The sequence below is a fragment of the Halyomorpha halys genome, unplaced genomic scaffold (genome assembly GCF_000696795.3).
Source record: "Halyomorpha halys isolate HHAL.00 unplaced genomic scaffold, Hhal_1.1 Scaffold796.1, whole genome shotgun sequence".
Classification (NCBI taxonomy): Eukaryota; Metazoa; Arthropoda; class Insecta; order Hemiptera; family Pentatomidae; genus Halyomorpha; species Halyomorpha halys.
Window position 1 is genome coordinate 233,152 of NW_027108156.1, and position 17,538 is coordinate 250,689.

General features: G+C 32.6%; 1 protein-coding gene across 2 annotated transcripts in view; it reads left to right on the forward strand.

The window, feature by feature from the left end:
* The window catches only part of LOC106686191 (uncharacterized), a gene marked incomplete at its 5' end in the record, with an annotated part of 40,622 nt that overhangs the window by 9,957 nt on the left and 13,127 nt on the right, over positions 1-17,538 (forward strand). For both annotated transcript variants that reach the window (XM_067046567.1, XM_067046568.1), the window contains 1 exon segment: positions 8,128-8,242. In XM_067046567.1, coding sequence (XP_066902668.1) covers positions 8,128-8,242 — 115 coding nt within the window.

A 17,538-nucleotide genomic window follows, 5' to 3' on the forward strand; every position in this document is an offset into this window, starting at 1 on the left:
CGACAAACTTCTTCAAGTATTATTATTATTTATTGTGAAATTTGGCTGCCCCCAAAAAGTGCAATGATGGGAATGACCCACCCTCCTTGCCCCCATTAAGCTGTTATCGTTAACGATCGTGTAAAGGTAATCCATAGCTAAATTCTCAAAACCTTTGTTATTATTTATAATACAAGGGAAATATAAGAGTACAATCAAATTAATGTAATTTGATATATACATATATATTTAATAGTAATATAATAAGTTAAATTTTATTAAACTTTTTGTAAATATAATGTTATGTTTTTACCTTCAGCAAAATATTATATAACTGAATTTGCTAAAATTGAAGTAGCAGTTATTGAGAATTCTGGTTCGATTCCTATATCAAGCACACCACCCAGCCTTAAATCGGTCCAAAAGATATCTTTTATTTTTAACTAGCAAACCCGGCAATGCTCCACTATTGCTAGATGTTGAGTATGTTCTATATTTAGATTGAATGAACACAGTCTCAATTTTCATATTAATTTAGTTAAGATAAAAAAAAAAAATACATATACTGTATGTTTCGTACAAATTACATTACAAAATTTTAAAAAATATTGTCTGAGAATATTCGGAAATTTTATAAAAGTAAGTAATAAACATGATTATTTTTTTCTCTTGCATAGTAGCCATATTCAATTCATTGGATACTCATGTTAATCGGTTAACAACTTTCTCACATCTAAAGCAAGTAACAAACTAACACTAAGACGTAAGTGACAAACTAACACTTAACAAGTATGTAACAAACTGACACTAACACATAAGTAACAAACTGACACTACATTTTTAATTATACAGATTATAACAATTTACTAGTTTATATTATGTTTAAAATTTAAAATTATCGCGTGAACAAAAATTTAGAAATTGTACATATTCCACGCGAAACTGCAAACTAAATGTATATAAAGTGGAGTTAACATTAGAACATGCTATAGCTATTATATTAGGATTATTAAAAAAAGATAAAAGAACAAAAAATCAATAAAATACTCTTAATACAAGAAAAAACTAACTATATACTATAAAAAATAATTCTCAACTGCAAGCCAGGAGATAAATATATAAATAAAAGTACTAAAAAAAAAATACCCGTGCACATAACTAAAATGTTATTATAATTAATAAACTTGATGAATGCATTAAAATAATCAGCTCCCATATACATAGATATCTGTTCGTGTAAGGATTTAAAATTAATGAGAAGTTGAATACAGATACATGTTTACCCAAAAATAAAAAAATTATCTATAACAAATAAAATAATACAATTAAATATAAGGTTGGAGAAAAAACAACTAATTAATTAAAACAAGAACTAAAATAATAAAATATAAAATAAAATAAAAACAGCAAATAGATTAGACTTGAATATTGTACTGGAATAAATATAAATATAAATATGATAAATTCAGTTAAGGATAAAGATATTAGTTGAATCAATTTCATAACGAAGAGGAATCAGTATCTGGTAATCTTGAGTGTCCATAAAAAAAAAAAATTGTTTCAGAGGAAGGAAAGAGGGCAATTATTGATAGCGATACTTGAATTGTTAAATTGCCCATTTGTCAATTAAAGGAATAATTGTGTAATTTGTAAACGCTTGCGATGATTTGGCCAACGAGCGCGACAGCCCCGGACGGCGTGGGATGAAGACATTATTAATGTTAATGCAAGCCTTAATATAGATTAGAAAGGAGAGAGGGGCCTTGGAGAGAATTATTGTCTATTGAATTGACGCTGTGCCCAGTTATCGGGGTGCTGTTAGTTGGCAATGAGATGGAACATTATGCTAATAGTTGGCAATGAGATGGAACATTATGCTAATAGGGTTCTAAGGGCAGAAGGGAGGATATTATCTATCGAAATAGGGCTAGGCTATGGAGAACTGTGGTAGGGACAGGTATCGGGGTGCTGTTAGTTGGCGATGAGATGGAACCTTATGCTAATAGGGTTCTAAGGGCAGAAGGGAGGATATTATCTATCGAAATAGGGCTAGGCTATGGAGAACTGTGGTGGGGGCAGTGAAACAATCCTCCCAAATGAAATGTGCCTAATCAGATTGGTGAGTGTGGTTTACACTGGAACATCTAGAAACGAATTCATCGTAATTGGTCCTCCCATCAAAAAACATTTTTGAGCCGTAGTCCTAATCTCACAGTTGTTATTCCATCATTAGGAAAAAGCGAGTTTTTACTTGTTATTGTTATTTAGTTTTAAACTACCCAACAATAAATAATTCGACTAAGTCAATACCAACAAAAGTTAATGTACAAATCGTATTTTTTAAAAATTTCTTAGACCGCTTTCAATTTAATGATGGAATTAGTTGATAGAACAGAAAAAAAGAGCTTTGTTGACCCTTGTGAGACTATTTTCCCATAAAAGTGTACATATTGGAGCAATGCTTGTTTAAGTTTTATTGTAGGGATGCGACATCGATGTTTTTTTAACATCGATGTTTTACGTTTGATTCAATTCTTATGTTCCTTCAATAGTTGTTCAAAAACATTGATGTTTGTTCGGTAATGTATTGTAAGCAACGATATTTTAAAAACATCGATGTTTTTTGTAGTCGATTTCGGATTCTTAGTTTCAAAAACCACTTCTGACAGGCCGTAGAATGCGTCATCGTTGTAACAGACCTAATGATTCTGAAATAGTTGTTCAAAAACATCGATGTTTTTTGGGTAATGTATTATAAGCAACGATATTTTAAATCATTGATTTTTTTTGGAGTCTATGTCCTATTGGTTGATAGTCTTTATGTTACTGAAATGGTTTTAAAAAAACATCGATGTTTTAAAATATCGATGGATTTTTATCGATGTCGCATCTCTATTTTATTGACGTATGAACTGGCTCATTACCAGTGATGCGGCGAGAGGGATGCCCTGGGATCTCTTGAGCTCTGCGCTACCCCTCCCACGTGGGGGATAGAGTGGGCTCAGGGATCCTCAGGTCGATTGTGATATATTATTTTATCATTATGTTATTTTATTTATTTATTTTTCATACAGATAGTTTGATTATGTTCATCTTGTCTATTCTTTTGTTTGTATATATTTTAAGAGAGTTTTTATTTATTTATTTTTTTTTATATTATTTTTGTTTATTTTATTTTTTATTTTTTTTTTTATTTTAGTATGTATGTGATCATTCATAAATATTACCTATTGCCCACAACTGTGTGGCAGATTGTAATATCTATCAATAAATAAATCTATCAAAAAAAAAAAATTGACGTATGAAGTCAGTGGCCCTCTTGGAAAGTGAGAACAATAATCAAACTATTATGAATCAGAATGACATTTAATTTAAAAGAAAATAATGATTTCAATGATGGAATAATCAAGATTTATACTTCTACACCTGAAGACATTATCAACATTAAATAAATAAATAAATGCATTCTATTCAATTTAGCACCCTAAATGACAATCATGATAATTAGAGATTTAAACAATTTTGGGGTTTTGGCACAAATACGGCAGTTTGCTACCACTATGGCGGTTTAAGACCCAATTGATTTTTTTTTTTTGATTTTTTTCAACATATATTAAATCTATATTGAATAAATAAATCCATCATATAATATATTTACATAATGTTCGGCGCGGAACGCCAGGAATAGATGCAGATGAAAATCTAAGGTAAGACTATCTATATTTTATATTTTATGAAATTGCCAAGCAGCACTGATGGCCTAACAGTCCTATAATCTTAATAACATCATCGCTGGTGTGGAATTGTCTCAATATCCTGAGGGCAACCAGCTAATTCTATTGTGGACACTGGGACACGAGGGTTCAGAGACGGCATAAATAGACAATCAACCTATCGATTAGTGTAATAAGGAAGGATGTTGAATCCTGAGAAAAAGGGAAGAAAATATTCCGGGGTACGAAACCTGATATACAATAATCTCAACTCTTCAAAAATGTGTCGAAGGAAAAGATGAAATGTCATCTAAAGCTGGCAACAAATAAGCTGAGAACAAGAAGAGGTATCCTTACGGACCATTGTCCGCTAAAATATTTCAAGAAGATGAAGATTCCACATATCGGCTGTGCTCAAAGGAAGAAGAAAAAGTTGAATATACGCTAAGTGAATGTGAGTTCCTTGCCTTATACAGATCACAATTCTCAAATCAGGTAATAATTAAACCTGATTTCATCACTAGAATTAACCCAAAAGAACTTCAATGGCCTTCATTAGAAGGGTCTTATTCCGATGGAACCTCTCCTTCTGAGTAAGGGGGGTCGAAGGGAGGAAGGCCATGCCATCCCTTTAGTGTAATATTTAGAAAGGGTCCATGTGGAATATTGAGTGTTTAAGCAATAAAACCTGGTAAGTTTTAGTGATGGTGGATGGAGTTAGTTTTGACAGTGAAGTGGACTTTGCACCCTCCTCCAGTTACCTGCCATGATGACGGATTCGTGAGGGAAATTGATTGTACACACTTTTTTTTCAATTTATCCAAACGGATGCCATTTTTGGATCGGAAAAATCACCGGTACAAAATTGTTTATATATTAGATTTTCTATGAGAATCAATTATTATTATTGAAATTTCCGACTTAAGTGTGCTTGAGAGGAACGGGTGTAAATGTGCTGGAGAGGAATGGGTAAATGTTCTGGAGAGGAACGGGTAAATGTTCTGGAGAGGAACGGGTAAATGTAACTAAGTAGACTTCACTCCTCTAAGGGAAATTCGCCCTAACCCATTTGCCGTAACGAAGGCATTTTATGTTTCATTTCGAAATCCTCAAAACTCAATGGAATATGTTGTGTCATTGTACATCCTGATATATTGTATCTAGGAAGGTAGGTAGTGCCATAACTCAAAATTAGCAAGGAACTTTAGTTTTAAAAGTCTGAAGGGTAAAGGCAGAACATATTAGAGCTTAAAGTATCCTGTCGCCAGATGTAGATTTAGGGACATAACTGAGGATAAATCTTTTTTTGGGATTAAAATAAATTATTTTTGAGTTGAAAAGTGCTCTCTGTCGATCGGGTTTGAAGTTCAAGTTAAGGGACAATAGAAGTAAGTTGTAGCTAATAAGTGATGTACAGACGATAACTCTAAAATGCGAAGGGTATTCTTCTGGAAAGTCATATTGCTAATATCCTGTAGGGCTAAAAGAATTCCTGCACTCTCCTCATATCATTTTAGTAATAACATAATCTCGTACTTTAGTAATAACATAATCTCGTCTTTTAGTAATAATATAATCTCGTCTTTTAGTAATAACATAATCTCGTCATTTTAGTAGTGGCATAAGACATACCGTAGTCCCTTTTTTGCAAGTTTGTTTATTTTAAGTAATATTCAACTATCGGGAGTTCGATCAATGAATAACACAAATAAGCAAAAAATGTATTTATTAGAGACAACTTTTCGTTGGATCTTCAATGGATTTTCCATTTCAACCAAGCAGCCTTCATAAATGAGTTTTTGCTTATTCGTGTTCTTCTTTGAACGTGCCCCCCCTCTCCCAAGCATCTTCTCAAATATATTCTCCACGTTCAACTATCTTCTAATCACTATTTTATTTTCTTATTAATAATAATTTTGATGATATCTCATTAAACCGATCGTCAAATTATAAACAATTAATTAATTATTAAAGGTACACTTTTCTATAAAAGCAACATACACGAAGCTATACCAATATTTTTTTTTCAAATATTATTTATTTCAACCAAATTAAAGTAAAAATAACAAGAGCAAATTTATTTTAATCCCCTGTTTGCCGAAAATAGAGTTAAAGAAAATATGTATAATATAAATTACAGCAATTAGTCAGCAACTGATCGAAAAACGGAATTGTTTTTACGAATACCCAGTAAAGTAGAGAGGAATCACAAAATATATTCTTGTTACAAAGCATGGATTCATCAGTTTTAAAATATTTTCTTCTGCAGTTACTAATGGCTTCTACGTGCTAGTAATGGAATAACCGAAGCAGAAGTTGTAATTCATTCTAGTGAAACAGAAGAGGTTGGGAAGGGTTTTTGGGTCCTGAACAAAGTGGAGTTAAGTGGTCAACCGAAAGTCCAGGTACGGTACTGCATACAGTACACAGTACCTGTCAGGTGAGCTTAGTGAGGTCAGATCCTCCAAAACGCAGGAAGGGCACGTCCAGGGGGTTCCAGGATCTTCCCTTCAACGGGAAGCAATCAGGATGGATGGACCTTTGTTCAGCGTTCTTATTGAGTTATGTTAAGGAAGAGAAAACGTTTCGGTGATGTATTGCTATTGTGAAAGCAGGACTATGGTAAACATTGACGTAGGGCTTTCCAGATTAGAGAACTTATTTTTTTAACACCTTCGGGCCATCAACAGAATTAAACAAACAAGTTAATATATTTTATTTAATATTTGAAATTTGATAGATTTGAAAAAAAAAATACAAGAGGTATTTTCTTTTTTTTTATTAGAAAAAACAAAATTTAATATTCTGAAAAATCAGATAAAGTATATACTGATTTTATAAGTCTGAGAAATATGAAATCGGGGTGGAATGTGGTAATGAGAACGGGATAATTTGGGAAGTTTTTTATTATGAAAACAACAGTTTGGCGCCGGATAGACAGGAAGGTGAAATCATTTCAAAGAACTATTAGACGGGGAAATATTTTGTATTTCTGAGAAGAGGATTGGGTGATCATTAGAGTCGAAGAATTGAAAAGGCGAAGAGGACAAGGATTGTGATTCTCTGCTGATGGTCAAGAGGAGAATAGAGTCTTGCGAAAGTTTTAGCAGAGCCGATTGTATAGAACAACCAGAACGGAAACCTGATTGGAAAGGATTAAGGACAATATTTTGTTTAAGGAACTGGGTTGGGAATGAACTAATCTTTCTGAAGACTTTGGTTCAGGATGGATATGGGTCTAAAATCGGAAGGTATGGAAGGACAAGGTAGCTTATTCCGTGGTCTAGCTAGTAATCTTTACCAGGCTATTGGAAAGTGAAAGTTGTAGATGTGAAGAAGACTCCTGTCCAAAGTCATTCGGAGGCAATTAGGTCATCAGGAGTAATGCGAAGAAAATACTCGTAGAAGTGATATGGGTTAGCATCTAGGGTTTGAGCAACATGAAGGGAAAGTAGAAGGATCTGACAAGTGCATTAAGCAAAAATCGGTTAGTAAAAAAACGTATTTGCCTGTGTACATGGAACATATGTACACGCTCCCATGCAACGTAAAACATGAACGTGCTCATGAATCATAAACTAAGCGGAACAGATACACTGCAAGTTACCCCCATTATCTTTGATAACTGTTAGTACATGGTTTCATGTACAACCGATGACATTTTTCGTATCCCTATCAAATATGTCCTGTTTACACAATTGTTCTAGCCCATCCTACAAAGCAAATGAAGAGCATTTACTTGATTCAGTCCGAGAAGTATAAATGCATATAAATTAATTTTGAGACAAAAAAATGATTTACCAGGATTATTCCGATAGTAAAACATAAAAATTTATAACTTGATTTCAAACATTTAAAAATTACTTACAGCATTGTTTTTGCCAACAAATACAATATTTGAGACCAATAAATACAATATTTGAGGCCAATAAATACAATATTTGAGCTAATAAAATATTTTTAAAAAATGAACAAATGCTTTTGTACTTGAACTTTTTATGCTTTTTTAGAAATTTAAGCAGCCACCCTTGATTTTAACCCCTTCAAATTATGTTAAGGCGACTATCAAAAATATATTACAAATTTTTAAAATAAAAAAAATCCTAGCAATAGCCTTGATCTCCTAACTCTACGATCATCGATCCATTCATTAAACACCAAATCCCAACCAATCGATTTATATATGCCTTCCCATCGAACATATCTGCAAACTCCTGAAATTCTCTTCCTATCTCCATTCGTCAATCCTCATCCATCTTCTCCATTGAACAACACCTATTCCTTCACTTATTACATAACCAATCCTTCGCATCATTGCGAGCTATGTATACAGCCATTACTGAATACTATTATAAATCATAATATAACCCGAATAAAATTATTTTTTTCATTTCAACATGTCTCTTAATAATAATTTCTATTGGTTCGTTGGCAGTTCGTCAAACCAAAGGGCTCCAACAACGTGGACGAGGTCACCTTCTACTTCACGAGGAGGAAGATCGGTGACCTGATGCTCTTCATGATGCAGCACGTACTCATCAACGAACCAGGTCAGTAAATGTGTATACTGTTTATAAACCAAGGATGTGAATATATGAAAACGTTATTTTTTGGCCTCCAAGTATATTATAATCAGTTTACCAACTTACATAGCAAAGGGTGTCAAAGATAACATTTTATTATATCTGTTGGAGAAAATTAGTTGTTTTTCAAATATTTTATTACTCAGTGCCGGTTGCACAATCACAGTTTGAACTACAATTAGTGAAATCAATAATTATCTGATGCACCAAAAAAGGTTAACCATCAAATCTGACGGTAAACTTTACCGACCAATGATAGTTAAATTAAGATTTAGAGCAAATATACTTTAAGTAGGAACCTGTTATAATTCCAGTTGGATCTGTTCAGTGGATCTAGCCAAGATGTATTATAATATTATTCCTTTTCTTTCTAAACTCAATAAAATGGATTTGATCGAGATAGACGATATGACAGGCGACGAAGCCTTCAAAGAATTAATTACTCAGACAACAATGAAAAAACAAAACATATTCCATCCTCGACCAAATAATTTTTTAAAGTAGTAACATGAAAAATTTTTTCAGCGATTTCCAGTGCCAAAAGTGGCTGGTGAATTAATTTTAAATTTAATTGGACTCACAATTTCTAACATTAGCGATAGGAATTGCGGAGTTAGGAAGTTCCCTCAGTTAGGAAGTTACGGGAGTTTTACTAAACTCTAATCTCTAGGACAAATCAAAGTTATAAAATCTTAGTTGCACCGGAGATGATGGTGTGCATCCTTTTTGGTAAATAATATAGTGTATATACAATGTAGTATATATTGTATATATTGTTGTACGTTCACTATGCTGTATGTAAAATATAGTGTATGTTCACTAAGGTGTATGTACTATATGGTGTATATCCACTATGGTGTGTGTACAATATAGTGTATGTGCACTATGGTTTATGTCCACTATGGTGTATGTATGTATGTATGGTGTACAATATGTTCACTATTTATTGGAAAATACAAATCAAAAAATATTTAGTATATAACTTTCTAGTGTTTTTTTCTTTATTGGGTCCCATTTTCAATAATTACCAAAAAAGATTGAAGAGACACCTTTTGAAACAAATTAAACGAATCCACTTTTTAATATAAAATTATATCTTAAATCACAGTTTTTTTCTCTATATACATATATTCTACATTTCTATAACATGTTGGTCTTTTCTTTAGATCATTTTTATCCTCATCCCAGTTGCAATATTATTTTTTTCTTCTTATATAATAATCTTGGAACAATTCGTAATAAATAATTAAAAATTCAACTTTTTTCCAAATGTTTTCTTTCAGCAGTCATTATTTCTTTTGCATTTTGCCAAGAATTTAACGCTATTAACAATTTTAATAACAAGTTAGTGGTTGGCCGTGGATATATACAAATGAGGAGGTAGTGCGGTCAGCGAAGAACCCAAATAAGTAAAACCAAATTTATTAGTGCCAATGTCCCGGCCAGAATTTCAAGCCTTCATCAGGGCTACGAAAAAAAAAACAAGATAACAACGATAAAGGTATTACAGAATGATTAGAAAATAACCAACAATATAGATACATAAAGTGTTGAAAGGAAATGTATAGTCATATGAAGTATTATAAGAAGATAAAGGATATAACAGAATAAGTAATCTTAAAATTAAGAAAGAGAAAACAACATGAAAATGAAATTTTATATTATTCATTCTCCTATGGCCTGCATCTTATTACAATATTAGAATATACATCTTCTTTCCGTTTTAACTCTATTTATCTATCTATATTGTAAGCTATTTTAATTTTTATTTTCTAATCATTCTGGAATTCTTTTTATGTTATCTGTTTTTTCTTTCTTAGCCCTGATGAAGGCCTAAAATACTGACCGAAACGTTGGCACTAATAAATAAGTTTTTAGTTATTTGTGTTCTTCACTGACCGCACCCTTAATCATTTTCTCTTCATTCCTAAAAATCTTTGATATTGACCATAATATTGATAATTTGATAATGAAAACTGAAGAAAATCTGCTTTTTTAATATATGTTTTGATCCGACAACTAGGGATAGCTTCGGTCGAGAGGGAAACTCTAAGCATTCATGTCTTATTGGAAGATTATTATTTGGTGATTGCAGGATGATGGCCCAATGGCGGTGAAGAAAGGTACAAAAATGTCTATTAGTTTTTTCCCGATCCGATGTTTCGTCCCACTTTGCAGGGGCTCAAGGTCGTATAATATAATAAATATTTTTTTCTTATATTTTTGTCCCTTTTTTAACTGCTACTACAAGCAATTTATAACATCCATAATGTAAAGCAATGAATTGAAAATTTCCCACTTGGGTATGAATTATAATGATATAATATCTTAAGTAGGCACCCCAAAACTTACCAAGTGTGATCTTGAGGCAAACACCTCTAGGTCGTAAATCGTAAGGACAGAGGCAGGACGGGCATAAACAAGGTTCTCTCTCACCTCGGCTATCGACCACGGCCGATAACTATCTCTCGAATGAGTGGAGGCCATCAAGTTGTGGGTTGTAAGTCTTTCGAGTTAGTGGTCCCGAGGGGTGCTTTTCGACAGCTTTTGGCCAAAAATCTTTTATTCATGCCTCTGACTTGAGAGGTGCTACGATGACATCTTGGCCAGATAGGAATCGTCATTAGCAGCCCAGGGGGCGTGGAGAAGGGCTTCGTATGAACATTATCTCAAGATCAGGGGTTGATGTCTTTTGGGGGTTTAAGGATAGCGTCCAGGACGGGTCTAGAAATCGTCTTTAGGGGAACATGATATAAGGTTCGATATTTAGGGGAACATGATATAAGGGTTCGATATTTAATTTAGCTTTCTAATCTTTTGCATGTATAGCTATTATATTAACAAACTAATTAAAGACCAGAATGTTTTATATGGAATCAAAACCATGGTCAATGATTTTTGTCAATAAAAAACTGTTGGCATCTGCAGAAAAGGGTATCGTCGTCGCGTGGGATTTGAAGCAGACTTTGATGCAAAAAAACAAACTTAACTGATAACTGAACCCACATATAAAATAAGAAACCAACATTCATTTCAAATTTTGCTTCACAAGCTATATAGATAATTTAAGCAAGAATATCCATGCCACTACACAAGGCCATCACAGCCTTTCTCTATATCAATATCAGATAAGATAGAATCTTGGGCTTTAGTTAAGAAATTTAAAAAATGTGGTGTGGTGCGTGCATCAGACAATTTTTACTTACCCCTACCCACCCTACACACGTCACCAAATGACGAACATTGGCTTGAAGAAGGCTCATATTGAAGTTATAGCTATTTTTGTAATTAAAAAAAAAATCTAAAAACCGAGGAAGAAGAAAACTAGGACCAAAATATATTTATTTTTCTGAAGGTATATTCGTATTTCTGGGCTTCTTGAGACAGGAATAACGAATATATATTTTGTTCCAACTCCAACTCCACTTTTAATTATTCATGAAATTCATTATTATTTTGTGTTTATTATTAGTACGCTAACAATGAGTACAATGTGAAAGCACTTCCGTTCTGTCGATTTTATCCAAAATTCGTCATCACACCACAGAAATATGTTTCGTACTACTTCCCCTTTTCGAGCTAAGCTGTTCACAGACACAGCAGTCAATTCAGGCGACGAGATCTTCAGGAACCAGAGGACGGAAAAAGTATTTCCGTCGAAAACTCGAATTCCAAATTCTGCACTATTGTAATTGTTTCCCTCACTTCATATTTCATAAATAGCTAGGTGAACTCGTTGTTTACATATTTTTCTACTTTACTGTTCCTTTTATATTCTGGCATTTAATAATCTCCTAACTTTAGTTTACTTGGGTTTTTTTAATTACTTGATGAATTGAGAGTAATGTAGCTCAAAATATTGTGTAATTAGTTCAAATATTGTAAAATTAATTAAAATGTTTTATTAGGAAAAAATATTGGCTAATTGGAACAGAACAAAATAAACCTTAGATTACTAGCTAACCACAATACAACCCTTATGTTACTAGCGAACCAAAGAATTAATCAAGTACCAAACTTTATAATAAAATGTACGCATAATTTCGTAGCCGTTAGGTTTACTGCAATAAAGAAATAGCCAGGAAGTAGGAAACTAGAAGAAGAGAAAGCAATCCCTTGTCAAAGCGGTCGGCAGGACACTCAACATGTGTACCATCGAGGCTTAAAATATCTTCCTTTTAAATTTATTAGAATGGATATCTAATATTTAAAAATGAATATTTGTTTGTCGCTACTTTATTCGCTGCTATACCGTCCATATCATTGTCATGGGACTTTTAGCTAAACGTTTAAGGTTTTCCCAGGAAGATGGAAGACGGCTGGACCGTTTTGGTCGAGAAAAAAGTTATTAAATTAAGCATTTTTGTCATGTAGCTCAAAATATATACATTTTGTCATGGTTAGGGCATATAATCCATATCGATTTGTTAGGGCATATAATCCACATCGATTTGTTAGGGCATATAATGCACATCTATTTGTCATGGTTAGGGCATATAATGCACATCATTTTGTCATGGTTAGGGCATATAATGCACATAGATTTGTCTCTTTATGAAGAATAAGAAACAATATCACTGATTCTATTGAATCCTTTTTTATTCATTATAAAAATTAGAAAAACAAACATAATGAGGATTTCAGTAAAGTAGGTCAACAAACATTTTTTAAGGAAGAAACAAATGATATTCGTTTTTAGCATCATCTCATACTCTCGAATACCATTCATCATCCCATACTCTCAAATACCATTCATCATCCCGTACCCTCGAATACCATTCATCATCTCATACTCTCGAATACCATTCATCATCCCATACTATCAAATACCATTCATCATCCCATACTATCCAATACCATTCATCATCCCATACTATCAAATACCATTCATCATCCCATACTATCAAATACCATTCATCATCCCGTACTCTCAAATACCATTCATCATCTCATATTCCCAAATACCATTCATCATCCCATACTCTCGAATACCATTCATCATCCCGTACTCTTGAATACCATTCATCATCTCATACTCTCAAATACTATTCATCATCCCGTACTCTCAAATATCATTCATCACCCCGTACTATCAAATACTATTCATCATCTCATACTCTTGAAAAACATTCATCATCTCATACTCTCAAATACCATTCATCATCTCATACTCTCGAATACCATTCATCATCCCGTACTCTCGAATGCCATTTATCAAATGAATTAAAAATTAGAAATTTTTCAACTTGATTTATTTGGAGGAGTTTTTTTTTAATCCGGTGAGTATTGATCATACAATCAGTCATAACCTGAATACAACTGCTCTTACAATCGCTCATAACCTTTCTGCATTTTATACAAAATTGCTAGGTTAATACGACCGCTGTGAAGCTTAATGTCTGTCCTATTAGCCCACATGGACAATATAAATTTAGGTTCAATCCCCTTACAATGGCGAAATATTAGTTTGAAATAAATAAAAACTTTTGAAACATTTTATTTTATATCTTCAGTTCTAATTTCTTTAATTAGAACCGGTTCGTTCCCCTTTCGTGTTGATTGTTTGAACCGTGTAAAAGTTAATTATATTTTTTTACTATATATCTTTATTATATCCTGTTATTTACCGCTAAAAACTAAATAGAGATAATACGCAATGAATTCAATCCTTAATACAATACATAAATAACTAAATATATTAATTTATATCAAACTTTTAATTGTGTTAAAATAATCTACCTACATCCATAAATTTAACTGTAACCATTTATGTAACTATAGTTACAGTTTTATCACTTCATCTATATATTTATAAATTAATATATAAATTCCAATAGTGTTCAATTGATGTATATACATCCTCAAATATAGCATTGCCTGCTAGTTCATAATAAAATATACAGTCATCAGTAATAAATATATCTATTTAATTAATTAATTGTGGGAGTGGGGTATGGTAATGTATTGTGCTACTAACTCCAAGGGCCTGAGATTATTTTTTTTGTACGAATTTAGTCCGAGTGAGGGTCAATTAAGGTATAAAAATAGTAAATGAAAGCTATTTATTGTTAACCTACGTTTCACCCCATTTTGCCGGGCTTCATCAGGGATAATTATTATTATTTATTGGCCCTCCAAAGTGGGGCGAAACCTTGCTTAACAATAAACAGCTTTCTTTTACTATTTTTGATACTTTATAGACCACCACTCGGAATATCTTCCTGAAATCTACTTCATAGGTCAACTTCCCATAAATATTTTCTGTTTCACTTTAGCCGTGAGTAAGTCCTGTGGGTTCGGGAGCACTCCAGGGTCCACCTAGCCTCATAAAGTGGGTACTCTGGTAAACATCTTGTGGTTGAGCGTTGCCTTAAAGAAATCACCTACTTGCATAACCTTTGGCCTAGTAATAGTACTTCCTCAGAAAGTATTGAAAAATTAAATCTCTAATTTTTTTAATTAATTAATTTTATAATATTTTGATTTCATTGTAATTTATGTATCGATTGAAGATTGATAAAAAAATTTTGTCTTTATATTTTGCATATTTATGTATAGCAAATGCTTGGCCAATATAAAGAAATATTACTACTTTTTGATTTATTAATAACTTTACCTTACGCACTAAGCTTATTGATACTTTAAATTATATAATTATTATACGGCCCGCAATCTAGTTCAAATTATTAATTTTGGCCCTTGAGGCATTGTAAGTTTGACAACCCTGTTATAGATGAAAATGGCGCTGGAAGCCGAAAGCTACAAAATGAAAAATAACGTTGCTGTGTAATATGAAATAAATTATTATATTGTAATAAGGAAGAAATTGTTTTCATTCACTAATTCAAGTTAATACCTTAAGATTCTTCCAGTCAAAGGATTATTAAATTTAGAAAAATAAATAAATGAGACCTTCCTAGGCAGCGGTTCCTAAATCGGGTGCCCTAAACGTATGCCAGGTATTTGTGTATTGATAAAATAATTTTTAAAAAAAAATTTAAATATACGTTGCACACCAAAATTTAATTTACATAGTTTTGGTCTGTAATATTTTGCTACTTACTCAAACGTTTTTGCCGAGGCAAAAAATGTTCCGGAACCGCTGATCTAAGATAACAGGGTACATTAATAAACGTTTATTTCTAGTCATAATCCTTAGTTGTTGAGAAAATAAATTCACTAATCTGAAAAGCCTGCAAATCATTAAGTGCGAGGAGCCGCCAAGTGGCTAATGATGGTCCTCGAGAAGCATTAAATATTTTGTTATCAAATACAATATTACAATATTACAATATTACAATATTACCTTTTAGGGAGCTAATAACACAGGGGACAAATTATGCTAAATAGCTCCTTGGAATATTTGGAAGATTAAATGCATGTTTTATATTAATTAGAGATCAATTTTCCGACGAGAGCCATCACGATCAAGGAAATACAAAAAAGACTACAAGTATCCAAGAGCGAGAAAAAACATTGGCCATCTGTAGAAGTTTCTATTTTTTTATAATTACCTGCTTTGTCACAGATTAAACTTTTACATGTAAACACAAACAATATTAGCAAAAGTCTCACAACTTTAGTTGGTATTTTCTTCCTTTCTTTTATATGCCAAAATTGATTGTATTTTCAAGCCAACCCTGTCTGTATGTCTCTACGATATAACAGAGGTAAATAACTAAATAGGGGTATTCATGATGTTGTGTTAACCGTTAAATGTTTTACCATGTTAAATGTTACAACTATAGGATTGTGAGCAGCCCTATTTGAAGTCATGTTAAACGTTAAATGCATAAGAGTCCCTAGCGGATTTTCTCAGCAACTTGTTGTATAAGCCTTTATGTTTATAACCTTCCTTCCAGACCCTCATGTTATTGTTTACTTCAGTTTTGATTTAAGTAATTAATTAAAACATGCCTAGAGTGAGTGAAAAGTGGAATTTGTGTGAAAGTTTAGCTTATGAGTGTCTTATTGATCTTCAAACTTGTGAAGAAGAGAATGAAGATGAGCTAATTGACAACTGTATTGAAAGCCACAACAACTAATATGGCGGCGATCTCAACTGGTCTATTGTGTGACGTCATTCTCGATTTAACGGACCAAGTAACAGACTCTCAGCCATGTTAAATGTTATTTCGTTTTACCACGGCAAAAGAAGGCAATTTTTTTCGATTTAACACGAGTTTTTCCATTTAACACGCTTTAACATAGATCATGAATACCCCTAATATAACCTAAACTTCTGAGAAACGTTTCGAAGATGATATCCCCATGATTTTCGATCGATGTTGCAAGATGGCGAAGCATCCTAGTGTGACTTTACATACCTTTAGGACCAGCAACACTAATGTGCCATTTGCATAAATCAGATCAGACTAAGAGATAAGAGTTCAGTAAAACTTCGGTAACTTAGCGACCTGCTTCTCATCAATAGTGTTGTTAACCAGGTTACCAAGGTTACCTGAAACTGAGGTAATACCTAATCTCCGGGATTCTTATCACTAATGTTAAAAAATATGGTTCCAATTAAATTTAAAATTGATACAACAGCCATTTTTGACAACCGAAATTATTAAATTATTTCGGAGAGGACGAAAAACTTTGTTTTTATATAGCCTGAGCAACTAATTCTTTGAAGTGTTCGTCGTAAATCTGTCAAATCGCCTATCTAGATCAAATCCATTTTATTGAATACGGAAAGAAACGGAATAATATTATAATACACCTTGGCTAGGTAGTGGATCCAGCTGGCACTATGCGAGGTTCCTTGTTAGGTTACCTACTCAAAGGTATGTTTACTCTAAATAGTACAAGAGCCCAAGAGGAGAAAAAAGGCAGTTATCTCACTCCAATTTTTTATTACTTTAATGAAAACTATGTATAATTAATAGTCAAAATCGATGAGTCTGCCAAGTATAGGTAGGGGGAATAAAAAATGGCGGCTGTTTTAAAGCGATAAAAAAACTAATTTCTTATTCGAAGTTCTATATCTTAAAAAGTAGGAACAACACAAGAAAACCTAAGAGAACGTCATTTAAAGAGTGAATTTGCTAAAGTATGAGCCCCAATAGAGTTATTTACGTTAAATAGTTTTCCAGATATAGCTTTTTAAAAAGCAACATTTCATAAAAAGACGAACTGAAATATCAGTAGTTAGTGAATTTATTTTGAAAAATTTATATCTCAAAAACTATTTGACGTACAGATGTCTATTAGCACTCAAATTAAAGCTAGTTTAATGAACTATAAAGTAGTTTATGATG